Genomic DNA, 13,807 nt, shown 5'->3' with positions numbered 1-13,807 from the left:
AACTCTGGTATTGGTGTGGAAGATGAATTCCAGAGAGAAGAGACAGGAAGTGCAGGTCAGAGTTAAAGCGTCATGGAATTGTCAGGGCAAGAGATCACATGAGAGCCTGAACCCAGAAGGAAGGGCCTGGAGGAGGAGGAGCAGCCTAAAAATGCAGGCTGGAGCGCTGGAAAATAGAAGACAGCTTTGTGTGTGTGTTGGGGACATTTTTCATGATTTCCCAGTTATACACACGGCAGGAACTCTTGAATAGGGAAAAGGAAATACTTAATATGAAATACCTTGCAGCCCCTAAATCCAAATATATTACTGCTGGTGAGAAGAGATATATAAGCAGCCTCTTAAGATTTTATAATATTTTATCCCCATGATTCACATGAAAATCCAGCCAGCAAAATCAATAATGGAAAAAAGAAATACCCATTTCTTGTATTTTCAAGTGTTTTGTCACCTGGAAGGTGTACATTAGTTAGTAAAAGTACCGACGAATGTTTTACCCCTAAGTACAGGAATGGAGATCATTGCTTTGCATGGCACAAATAAAAGTAATTTCAGAATGTGTTTGAGCATGTCGCAATGAAAAAGAGTATGTAGGTCCAATCTCTGCATGCACAAAACAAACCGGCTATGGAGACAAAGGAAATGTAGGCAGAGGAGGAGAAACACTGCGAGGCCAACAAATAACAGAAAATGAAAATATGCACACAACTCACAGCCTCTTACAAGTACTGAAGGATAGCAGAAAAAAAGCAAGCACACAACCATGAAAACACTTTCAAAGTTTAAATGTGCTGAATCAATGAAAGACGTTATTAAGTAGTGGGATTCACCTTCGACCTCTATCTGTACTATGGATTTAAATGTCCCTCATGAAGTTCCAATATCATTTGCTTCTATAGTGTGGGGGAAAAATGATTATAATCAGCAATATTTGTCAACTTTTCTTGTTTAATGTGAATGTACAAGAATCCATTGTTAATATTAGCTGCCCCTAGGAAAGAAAATGGTATTGGGGAAAAAACAGGAACTCTAAATGTTCAGTGTATTTCTGTGGTATTCAATTTCTTCATAATGTGTAGGCTTCACGTACTACTTATATAGTGAAAAATGCATTTTAAGAATAAACAAGTCAACCATTTTGTTCGTAAGAAACATTATTATAAATTGGCATTGCATTTAAAACCTACTGTGCTTCATGTCTTAAAGACAAAAATAATTAAATGCCTAAAAAAAAATCAGATCATTGAAAAAGGGAAAATGATGATTTGCAAATAAATATTTATTATAATTATCTAATAATTTGGGGGGGCTGAAATTTAAAGTTTTTCCAAGTAAATCATGAGTAGTTACGTAATCAGCAAGTCCCACAAAGCAAAAAACAAAAAGTTTTCTTTTGACTTTAAAAAAAACAAACATGTATTTCAATGAAGAAGTTACACAATTAAGGAATACAGACATTATATTCCTTAGCTACAATCTTGCAGTTAGTACACAAGAAGCGAATAAAAAAATAACTGGACATTACAAATCTGCTACAGTAACAACAGACACTTAAATATCCAGACACATATATTTGATGTCCGATATTTTTAAAGGAAATAAACATTTGGCACACACCTCAACTGACCACTTTTAGTGCCTAGATTTGTTACATTAATAACAACAACCCACCAAAGCCTAAAGCTGGATTACTATAACCACAGGACTCTTCTGTGTTTTGGGAGAATACTTACTCTTTTTAAGTTCCATATTGAAATATCAGCATACATTTAGCTAACCCTAAGAAATATTTTTAAGAGTCAAAAAAAGATTAACCATGAGGTTAATCTCCATTTACACTTTGGATTTAAATCTGAAAACAAAGGGATGATCTTTTGAAAAGATGGGAAATGTTTAATCCAGCACTGCTGCACTTTGGCATTACTGACATTTGGGGCCAGATGATTATTTTGTCGGGGGTCTGTCCTGTGCATGGTGGGATGTTCAGCTGCATCTCTGGCCTCTAACCACTGGAAGCCTTCTCCCACAATTATGACAGCAGAGAGGTCTCCAGACATTAACAAGTGTCGTCTGGAAGGTAAAATCACCCCTGGTTGAGAATCACTGATAATCCAATGCTTGGACCATAACCAAAAACTTCAGAATTATAGAAAAGGTCAATTCTCATTTTGGAAACAATTACAACTCAATTAATTCTCAAGTTGGAAACAATTATAACTCATAATACACAATGAGAAGTGGGACCATCACAAAGTAAAATGGGTCGGGTGCAGTGTAGTCCCAGCTACTCAAGAGGCTAAGGCAGGAGAATCGCTTGAACTCAGGAGGCAGAGGTTGCAGTGAGCCAAGATCGTACCATGGCACTCTAGCCTGGGACAACAGATCAAAAGAATCCATCTCAAAAAAAAAAAAAAAAAGTAAATGAGTCAAAAATACTAACCCACACATAGCACATTCCTCTCCATAATTACTGGTTTATTTGAATGAGATCTCCATCTAGAACTGCACCTACACCTAGAGAAAAACTACCACCTATCACTATGATCACATACAGCTACCCACATATACACACAACCCCGCCATCTGTATCAACTGCTGATCATTTGCTGAAACTGCCCATTAATTCCTGAACGCCCATTAATTCCTGAATCAAGGAACGCCCCTCCAAATTCAGTGGTCACCAGAGAATCTGGTGGGATCTCTTCCACACTAATCTGTGAGGCCTTCCAGCTCCTATTCTATGACGTGTTCTCTGACTTTGATTTTCAAAACATACACTTTCGTTAATTTTGTCTTCACTTTCAATCTTTCCACTTTTTTGGGGACAACATTCCTTATACAAATTCACTTAGCGTCTAAATCCAAATCTATATATATTTAGAGCTGGATCTAAATATATGTAGATATAATATTTAGATCTAGATCCAAATATATGTAAAGTTATATATATTGTATCTAGATCTAAATATATGTAGATTCGGATTTAGATTTTTTTTCTGTCTATATATATATGCATATATACAGATATAACTCTATATATAGAGAGATATATCTACACATATTTGGATTTGGCTTCCAAGGGAATCTATATATACATATAGATAGATATATAGAGATATATCCAAATCTAAATCTCCTATTGCTAATTTCATTTCATTCATTGAAAAATATTGATTGCAGGCCTTCTCTGTGCCAGGCATTGCTCTAGCCAGGAGTACATCTTGGCATACATCAGTGAATAAGAAATTTTAAAAAGACAAAGATCCCTAGCTGATGGGGGAAAAAAAGACCAAGGTAAGGAGTCACTGGGAGGATAGGAAGTCTGGCAGGGAGAGTCTGATTGGTTCATTCCCCACCAAGAACTTTCCTATTAAAATACCAGGTGACCTGGAAATTCTGCTTCTCCATCCTTCTCATGGCCAGAATGTTAATATCCAACCTGTCCTGTCTGACACTGGCTTCTATTGACGCTGACTCTCTCTTTATACATCCTCACATTTATCCTTTCTTCTTAAAGTTTATCACTGCTACATCTCTTGACATTTTCAGATGTAGTGAAGGATCCTGCTTTTGAATTTTCATGTCCCTGGAACTATTCGCCTTCCCACTCTGACACTGTCTGTTGATGGCCTCGCTCTGACATTTGACTTCAAATGAACCTGCAAGAAGTAGTTTCAAGTATTCAGCTATTTGCTACTCCCTGGGCCACTTCTACTACTTCTACTTCTACCACTATAATCTAACCAACAGTCTGTATTTCACAGAGGCCCTTCATGCCTGAAATGTTATTTTGACCATTTTTAAGCAATTTTCTCTTATCTTCAAGGTCCAGTTTACTCTACTTTTGACTTTGCTTCCAGGCAAAAGGAAATAAATGTGCTCTCCAGTACATTAAAAGTACATCTTTGGTAAGTCCCAACTTAAATACGTAAGACATGTGGTCTACAAAGAATGCAAAATATTCAAATAATAAATATGTGAATCTTAAATGATAATTACTATTTACTCTGTAATAAACTTAAACTCCAAGTGACCTCTGGATTTACCTCAAAAGCTCTGAGTTTGAGAATAATTTCTTCCAGCAAATGCATATCTTTGGAAACCAAGACCTTCAGTTTGTTCCACTGTCCTTGGACATCATCAAATTCTTGCTTATATAATTTTTCTACATCAGGGTGAACATTTTTCTCCAGAGCCTTTGTTTCATCTGCAAGTTTATGTAAGGTGGGTTTCTGATTCTCAAGGATTTCATCAAGGGCCTGGAAAAAGTTTTAAAAGATTAAAAATAAACACAACAATGTGTCTGCACAGATATAGTAAAATGGGCTATATAAAGTCAAAAGTCACTTTAAAATCCATTAGAAAGCATTTTTATCTAAAAAGAACAGTGGATGGGAGTGTAAATTAGTTCAACCATTGTGGATAGTGTGATGATTCCTCAAAGACCTAGAACCAGAAATACAATTTGACCCAGAAATCTTACTGGGTATATACCCAAAGGAATATAAATCATTCAGTTATAAAGATACACGCACACATATGTTCATCGCAGCACAATTCACAATAGCAAAGACAAGGAATCAACCCACATGCCCATCAATGACAGACTAAATAAAATGTGGTACATATAAAACATGAAAATATAAACCATGGAATACCATGCAGCCATAAAAAGGAACGAGATCATGTCCTTTGCAGGGACATGGATGGAGCTGGAAGCCATTATCCTCAGCAAATTAATGCAGAAAAAAAAAAAAAAAAAAAACAAATACCACACATTCTCACTTATAAGTGAGAGCTAAATGATAAGAACACATGGACACATGATGGGGAACAACGCAAACTGGGGTCTGTTGGAGAGTGGGGGTGGCAGGAAGGAAAGCATCAGGAAGAATAGCTAATGGATGCTGGGCTTAATACACAGGTGCAGCAAACTACCACGGCACACGTTTACCCATGTAACAAACCCACACATCCTGCACAAGTACCCCTGAACTCAAAATAAAAATTGGAATTCAAAAAACAAAAAAAAATGTGGAAAACTCATGAAAAGTGAGCATAATCATAAAAGTTAAGACTTTTTCTTCATGAGTTGTTGTGTGTGGGCAATATAATGGATTCTCAACACTAAAATCCAAGGGGACAGCACACCCAGTATGGGCCAAGTGTGCAGTGGTCAATGGCTGCTCTCTTTTTCATCTGATAAAATAGTACAGAGCCATCGGGCTACTCAACTAAATGACCAAGGAAACATTCCTTTTCAATGCAGAAAAAAATATACAACAACCAGGTCAACTGATAGTCCTCCTTTCATTACAGATATTTTAGCAAATTATGAACAGATTGAGATTTTAAGCAGAAGGAGAAAGTATGCTTTTCTTCTATGAAAAAATATTTAATAACTGTATTTTCTTTTATGTGAGGTCAAACAAGCCCTTCAAATCATGAAAATAAATTTGGACCAATGTTAAACAAAACTGATCCATTTTTTATTTAAAAATTTTTTTAAATATATAAGAGGAGATATTAGAAGGAGTGTTAAGAGTCCTAACACGGAAAATATGAATTACCTTTTTTTCTTGCAGGGCCTTCTCCACCTTGGCAAGATCATTAAGGACATTCAGAGATGCTTGGGCCTTATTTTCTGAATCCCTTAGCACATCTTTCAGTGTTTTCAACGTTTCCAGATATGCATGTCCAGGTTGGACCTTCAGTTCTGCTTATTCAAAAACATTTAGTCTGAGAAAATCCTGTTAGGAACCCGTATTATTACATATACCATTATCCTAAGTGAATTCCAATACATGGCAAAGGAGGCCCCATGATTAAAATGTAAAAGGGTCTCTGTAAATTAATAACATAGATCATTCCACTGGCATTTCTGAGAGTCAGACAGTGACTTCATTCCTGCAGATGTTGACATTTGAAATATTAACTAACCCACTATAATTTTTCTTCATTTCTTCATGATGAAATGTCTCTCTGATGATGGAACACTGTCCCTTTTGTCCCATACGATCTCTTCTTCCTTAATAGCTACACAAAGAATGAAAGAAAACACAGATCCCCTCAACTAGTCTTGCTGTAAGCTCCACCGTGTAGACAAACCCATCTACAGAGTGGAGGAAGTTATATGGAAATACTGCCAGCATGCTGCCCAGGTACATTGAGAAATAATGAGTGCAGCAGCCAGCTGGAACAGTGTCTACCTCCATCACTAATGTAAAAATCATGTGGAAGTAACACTTGGGTGGAAAGGAAGTGAGTTCTCTTGAAGCACAAAGAGGTGAAACCAACTATCAGCAAAAGTTAAACCGCCTACTGATCCTTGTCCAAAGTGAAAGCATAGTGTGTACCGGTAAGTGGAGAAACAGGTACCCTGGAAGATTTATTTCACATAACTGAATTCAAGAAACAAAGACATGCTGTGCAGATGCACTTTCAGAAGACAGGCAACATGACACATTTGCCTAATATGCACACACGGAGATACTTCCAGTCACCACACAATCTGCAATTGCTGAAGTTATGCTATGGTTGCATGTGGAGCTTTTCAATGTGCACTACCCAAAATCATAATGCACTATGCAACACAGTTCCTAACTCATATGGCGGCTAGGAAGTAAATACTGTAATGTAGGAGGGATGAGCTTTCAAAACGTTGAATAGTGAATATTCCAAAACCAAGCATATTCCAAAAGTAAGAACTCTAAAATTTTTCTGAATCTGATAGTGGAATATGACTTCTTTTAAAAGAGAGTATGGTATTGCTAAAACTTTAACCATTTTGAGGAAACAGAACTAAGGAATCAGTCATTTTAATTCTCCTAGCAATGATATTAAGTGGCCTCCTCAACCAAAAGAAGAAATCACACTCATTTTTCCAAAAAAAGGAAAGGAAAAAAACCCTATTTAAAAAGCATTATATCCAGGTCAGGTACAATGGCTGACACTGGTTATCCCCACATTTTGGGAGGCTGAGGTGGTAGGATCACCTAAGCCCAGCCTGGGCAACTTAGCTAGACCCTGACTCTACAACAAATAAAAAAATAAAAAATCTAGCCAGGCGTGGTGGTGCATGCCTTTGTCCCAGCTACCCAGTAGGCTGAGGTAAAAGGACCACTAAAGCCCAGGAGGTCAACAAGACTGCGGCTGTGATTGCACCACTGCACTCCAGTCCGGGTGACAGTCTGAGACCCTGTCTCCACAAAAAAAAAAAAAAAAAAAAAAAAAAAAAAAAAAAAAAAAAAAAAAAAAAAAAAAAAAAAAAAAAAAAAAAAAAAAATTTATTATATCCTACTGATACAATTTTAGAGCATGTGAAACTTGTATGTTTACAAAAAGGAGTGAATCTGGAAAAGAATCTGAATAAAGGAGACTTTAAGACTTTGAACAAACAGGCACAAAAGAAAATGGAGAAGCTTGGTGCAAAGCAAGCAAATATACTCAAGTTCTAAATGTGGGGAATCATTTTTAAATTAAGGCAAACGGATAGAGGAGATATTAAAATTGCTGGGTTTACCATTCTCTAGCTGCTGTTGACGATCCTCTAAAGCCTTTTGTACAGCTTGGTAGCAGTCCAGAAAGCTATCGAAGCCCTGCTGGACAAAATCTGGGGCAGAAGGCTGAGACTTCAGGGCCGAGCAGCTCGCACGTGCCATTTCAATTTTGGGGCAGAGGCCAAGGAGGTTTGTCAACTCCCGCTAAGGAAGAGAAAATATGGTCACATAACTCACTGAAGATGAACATCCTCACCGGAAGTTAATCAGGGCAGCATTAACTTAAAGTTCATGATATAAGAAGCACCCTCCTTAACTCTAGGGCTAAACACAGAATTCCTCCATGCTCCAGGTGGTTGGCACCTTACCCGGCAGGAATCCTTCAGGCTTGGCAAGGACTGCCGGGAAGATTCAGACACGGAAGTGTGTTTTACCCACTCCTCCTTTGTCTTGATGACCTTTTCAAGCTCATCGAGCTGCTTGAAATAAGCATTTATATCTTCCTGTAGCTGAATCTTTTTTCCCAGATCTTCCAAATGTTGAGATACATTGTTCCATTCTGAAAAAAGCTTCTCCAGAACATTTTTTATTTCTTCAGTAGGAAGGCCTTCTATGCAGACATAAAAAATAAGCAAACAGTCTATATATTACAAAATGTGTCCTGAATTTATTCTAAATGTTCTAACATTCAGAATAGTGAGGCAGTGTCACATATAATGATCACTTTCTTACGTCCCTTTTAATACAACAAAAAATATGATGCACTTCAAAATAATTACACTTATTTCAATTCTTTGACCAAAGAAGGAGGGCATTTTAAAATAATGATTCAGGCCAGGCACAGTGGCTCATGCCTGCAATCCCAGCACTTTGGGAAGCCAAGGAGGATGGATCACGAGGTCAAGAGATCAAGACCATCCTGGCCAACATGGTGAAACCCCATCTCTACTAAAAGCACAAAAATTAGCTGGGCACAGTGGCAGGCACCTGTAGTCCCAGCTACTCAGGATAATCACTTGAAGCCAGGAGGCAGAGGTTGCAGTGAGCCAAGATCATGCCACTGGCAACAGAGTGAGATTACATCTATCTCAATAAATAAATAAATAAAGATTCAGGAGCAGTGTGGCTATTGCAAAAGGCAGATCAGTAGAACTTCAGTCACTGCCTTTTCTAGATAATGTATGTTTCCATCCATGGCATGCTTCCACTCTGCTAGTTTATCATCTGAGCCAGTGAAATAAGATCAACTACAGTGATCTGTCTAGGGCAGCTGGCTAGAAAATCTAGGAGGCACCTCGAGTCTTTGGTGACCAAAGATTTGTGAATTTGGTATCTTATAAATTAAGAAATGAATGGCAAGAATGCCTTATGCTGGGAAGCACCCTGGTAGTGCAGGGATATTAAGCCAGCAGCTGGGCTCTAGAAGCATCAGCAAGCCCCTTGGGCACCCTGCACATAGGTAAGCAAATACCAAAATACCGAGGCAGCAATAAGATGATCTGCTTTAGAAACACATCAGGGAAAACAATGCCACCATTTTTATTACCGAAATCTTATCATTTCGTTTGTCTGGTATTTTGAAAAGTAGAGAATGTTCCTAAAAATAATAAAGTTATATATAATAATAGGGATTGTTTTGTTTATTTTTGAGACAGTCGTGCTCTGTCGCCTAGGCTGGAGTGCAGTGGTACAGTCTCGGCTCACTGTAACATCCACCTGCCAGGTTCAGGTGATTCTCCTACCTCAGCCTCCTGAATAGCTGGAATTACAGGCGCACCACCACATCCAGCTAATTTTTGTATTTATAGTAGAGACGGGGTTTCACCATGTCGGTCAGGCTGGTCTTGAACTCCTGACCTTGTGATCCGTCCACCTCGGCCTCCCAAAGTGCTGGGATTACAGGCATGAGCCACCGCAGCCGGCCAATGATAGGTTTTATCATAGTCTTTCCCTTCATCTAAAATACCTTCAAATCCTCCAAAATGACTATGAAAAAGTATGGGAAATCTTCAAAGGAATATTTCTATTCAGAGGAGAACATGCATAATGAAAGGATGGGCTTCACATTTTTATTGAGTAGGAAGGCAACGAAACAATTGTGCCTTGTAAACATATGTAATCAAAATCCAGGATAATGAGAGCTTGAACTGAAAAAAAGGCATAAGAACAAAAAGTCACGTATGATCCACAGACAATGCAACTTTGAAAGTTTTTATAATACATTGTGTCCACTGAAAATTATAAATGAGAGCATATCATGCTATAATTTGAATGTATTGCCTCTGTCGATTGCAGAAGTTCACTGTTCACCACCACGTCTCAGGTAATAGAATATGAGACCCTAAGCAGAGCATTCACACCACAAGCCACGCTGCATCACCCTGTTAATGGAAAGCGTATACAAAACAAATCACCATTTTCCTAACAATCTGAACGATGGAGACATGGGCTGTGCCTCTGCTCCGTCATTTCTATTCTAGATAGGCAAAGGAATAGTAACATCAGCCACATCATCTTTGTGCTGGACAATTTACACTAATCAAGGAAGAAATTAAGTAGGTAAATAAAATTTCTGAGATGGAAAATTATTACTACTCATCTAGAAAACCAGAAAGAGGTGCTCACTTCAAGAACAAGGGCAGTTAAAAAAAAACTTCAGTTATTTATTCACTGACAGTGTCTTTACAAGCCATTCGTTTTGCCTCTTTAAAAGTTTTAAACATCTGAATCACCCTTTCTCTAAATGTGAGATATTGCTGGTTACAGTGACATCCGGTAATGATTCAAACACAATTTACATCTTATAAAAGGAAAACTGCACATTGTCTTAAAAACAGTTGTTTTACTCACAGAGATCCAGAGTTTAAAATTTTCTGTTTATATATAACACAAAGTTCTTGATGACTAGTCAAAAGGCAAAATCAACAGCATATCATTTTATTAATTATCTAAAAGAGAGAAAATATATTCCTGCCACTTAGGCTCACTTGACTTTATACTGCTCCATCTATTACTACTGGAATCAAGGGAAATGTTTACAAAACATAGGACCTTCACCAAATTTCATGGGCTTGTATGCTTAGTCAACCACCGTGGGCATCAATTCATAAAGCTGCATTATCCAGGTGGCCAACTACTGTATTTTATTGGTTGAGGATCTCTAGGAACAAGATAAGCTAAACAAAGAAAACCAAGTATAACAGCTATGAAAATCAAATGAACCACAGGATTTATTTTCTAAAAACCTTTTTATACTGAATGAGATATCGCAAAACTTAAATAAAACACATTAGGCAGGAAAGAACTATCGGAATTAGCTATGGTGGGCTTTTGGATAGAACTGGTTTCAGAAAAACAGTGACGTGATTATTCAAACATGTGTTTTACTAAAGAATTTGACATGCCTCCCTAACTGACCTGGAACATACAGACTTTATTCAGTTCAGCTCCCCCATTTCCCAGCTTCCCTTTAAATTAAAATTTTAATTTAAAAATTAAAAAATCTTTAAACAGATTTTTTTTAAAAAAAGAAAGTATTAGGGTCCTCTAATGAATGCATTTCTAATTCCACCAATGTTTGAAAAAAATGATAATGCAAAATATAAAAGGTTTCCTATGAAAATGGACAAGTATACATTCGGTAACAAAAGCCACACGCCATCTATTCTCCAGTGCTACATTTGGCCTTTTGCAAGTAGCACTTTCATGTGGATTCAATGTCCAGGGTGTGCCTGTTTAGGACCTGCTTATGGTAATATTTTACGGAGCAAATGCTGTAGTCAGCTAGTAAACTAATAGTCGGCTAATAAACTAATAGCTAAGAGTCAGCTCATAAACTCCCTCACTTTCCAGACACCAAGACAAAAAAACAAAAGGGCTCCAAGACTTTCCAAAGGATAAGAAACTAGAAAAAGATAGGAGAATCCAAGTTTGCCCATTCCTCCACTCACTGTTACTCATTATTATCGTCACCTCACACCAACTTCTCATCTACATCAAGTCTTCCCCGTCTTCATAATTCTGCCACACTGACTAAAACCTGACAGAAATGGGAGTAAATTCAGTACACAGATTCAAGAAGTTGTCCCATATTCACACCAGAAAGTCAGAGTCACCAGGTAAAATGTTGAGGTAGAAGTTAAAAAACTATGCTTATTATAAAGGAAATAAATTCAACACCCAAAGCATTATAATTATTGAATGAACCAGTATCTCAAGGGAAGTTATCATCTGTATCTCTGGATCTCTTCAAGTAAATACTGGAAAGAGTAATCTCCAAGTGGGATGCCCAAATACAGAATAAATAAGACAGTCTGCTAGAGTGGATACTGAAAGAAAATATTAAATACTATTCTATTTAATTTACTTAAAGAAATTAACCTTTATTAATAATATACGGATTGATAATACATTTGCATAATTTAAAAATAAATGGACATACACTGCACACATGGTATCATTCCATATTTTGTGTGTATGTGTATATATTGATATGTTTGTGTGTGTATATATAATGTTTGTGTGTGTATATGTTTGTGTGCATGTGTGTGTGTATACACATATATAACCAGTATACATACTAAATAAACATATTTGTTAAAGGCTGGAGGCAAAATAATCTAAGGTCAAAACAACATGAACAGTTGTTTTCTGGATGGAGGAGGGTGACTAAGTCATGTATTTCAATGTAAGTAAATTTTACTTCCAAAAAAACTGTAAAAATAATAATTGAGAGGCAATGGAAAGATAAAGGTATAGATAATTAAAGAATGGCAGAATATTGTCAATTGTTGAAGCAGGTAACTGATACAAGGAAGTTCATTATAGTATTTCATTTGCTTTGTATACAGCTATATTTTCCATAACAAAAAGTCAAAGAGTAAAAAATTAAATGCTACGGCCTTAAAGATTCTTGTCAAACTAATATTCCTAATTCTGTCCAGGTATCTGCATAGGTGTCAAGGAGAGCTACAACAGACTCCCAAAGCGTCTACCATTATTAGACCAATGAACAGGGAGTGCAAAACATGTCTTTCAACATTTCTCTAGAAGAGAGATTCATATGCAAAACTGCACATGAAGAATATTAATCTTTAGCTTATTCTGAGTCACTGGGAGCTACAGCAAAATTAAAGAAAAAGGCTTCGGTGCAGTTAAAAATTTCATATACAGGTAACACCTTATCAAACTTAACTATAAAAATACTGTTTTAAATAAATATAATGCATTAAAGTTATCAAAAATCAAATATCCGTAATGAATTTAATGTAACTTCATTTCTCAAATGCTGCCTAAGTAAAGTTTTCTTTGGCTACCCCCCTGCAAAGCAAATTCCCAATATATAAACCCAAAGGATACATTTTAAAATATACGATACTAGTGGACTGGATTTTAACTGTTTTGCTGAGGAATCAGGGTCTCTGGCCCTGACCCCATATAAAATCAGAAAAACTTTGCTATTATCTATTTTTTCACAATCAGCTTCAGAATAAAGTTTCATTTTTTAAAAGATTCTGCTGCCTAAAAACATTTTTGAAAACCATTTCTGTAGCCAACAGAGGATTCAAGTGTTAAAGTGAGATATTTAATAGGGCAAACTGTAATATTATTCAATGCTACCATCTAAAAAATATGGGGAAAAAAAATCAAGAATCTCACCTTTTCCCATTTGTTCCACAAGGATTTGTCCGATTTGGTTTAATTCACCTAGTCTGGGGATTCTTTCTCTCTGTTCTTTTTCTAATACCTGGAAATGAAGTCCCAACATAAGAATAATGCAAACTTTCTTCTCAATATAATGTTGCTATTTTAAATGTTAAGGTTTAATGTCCTTTCTACATTCTCTTTAAACCTGAAAATAGGTTTAATGTCCTTTCTACATTCTCTTTAAACCTGAAAATATAAATTCAAACAGTAATCATAGCAACTACAAAACATTGGTTTCTTTTGTAAGAAAAAAAAAGTACACTATAATTATAAGCTCCTATCAGAAGGAAATTAAAATTATGTTTTGGATCCAGGATATCTATTCACATACATACCCTGAGTATGCCACGCCATAAAAATAATGTTTGGGTCAAAATAATTGAATGTGTTATGACAGAGATTGCTGAACAAAAATTAACTAACAAGGGAAAAGGATAGCCTGGGCATGGTGGCTCACATTTGCAATCCCAGCACTTTGGAAAGCTTAGGCAGGTGGATCACTAGAGGTCAGGAGTTTGAGACCAGCCTGGCCAACATGGTGAAATCTCATCTCTACTAAAAATGCAAAAATTAGCCAAGCTTGGTGGCACGTGCCTTTAATC

At 36.7% G+C, this 13,807-nt stretch overlaps 1 protein-coding gene across 8 annotated transcripts in view; it reads right to left on the bottom strand.

The window, feature by feature from the left end:
- Positions 1 to 13,807, bottom strand: part of LOC108295491 (utrophin) — a 308,974-nt gene that overhangs the window by 116,394 nt on the left and 178,773 nt on the right. For 7 of the 8 annotated variants that reach the window (XM_017517718.2, XM_017517721.2, XM_017517722.2 and 4 more), the window contains 5 exons: positions 13,158 to 13,245; positions 7,868 to 8,109; positions 7,523 to 7,703; positions 5,571 to 5,716; positions 4,047 to 4,259 (listed from right to left, as the gene is read on the bottom strand). In XM_017517718.2, coding sequence (XP_017373207.1) covers positions 4,047 to 4,259; positions 5,571 to 5,716; positions 7,523 to 7,703; positions 7,868 to 8,109; positions 13,158 to 13,245 — 870 coding nt within the window. The remainder of the gene's footprint in view (positions 1 to 4,046; positions 4,260 to 5,570; positions 5,717 to 7,522; positions 7,704 to 7,867; positions 8,110 to 13,157; positions 13,246 to 13,807) is intronic. The other variant, XM_017517716.2, reaches the window with a different exon arrangement.

The sequence above is a fragment of the Cebus imitator genome, unplaced genomic scaffold, assembly GCF_001604975.1.
Source record: "Cebus imitator isolate Cc_AM_T3 unplaced genomic scaffold, Cebus_imitator-1.0 Scaffold642, whole genome shotgun sequence".
Taxonomy (NCBI): domain Eukaryota; kingdom Metazoa; phylum Chordata; class Mammalia; order Primates; family Cebidae; genus Cebus; species Cebus imitator.
This window is presented reverse-complemented; position numbering and strand designations above follow the sequence as displayed.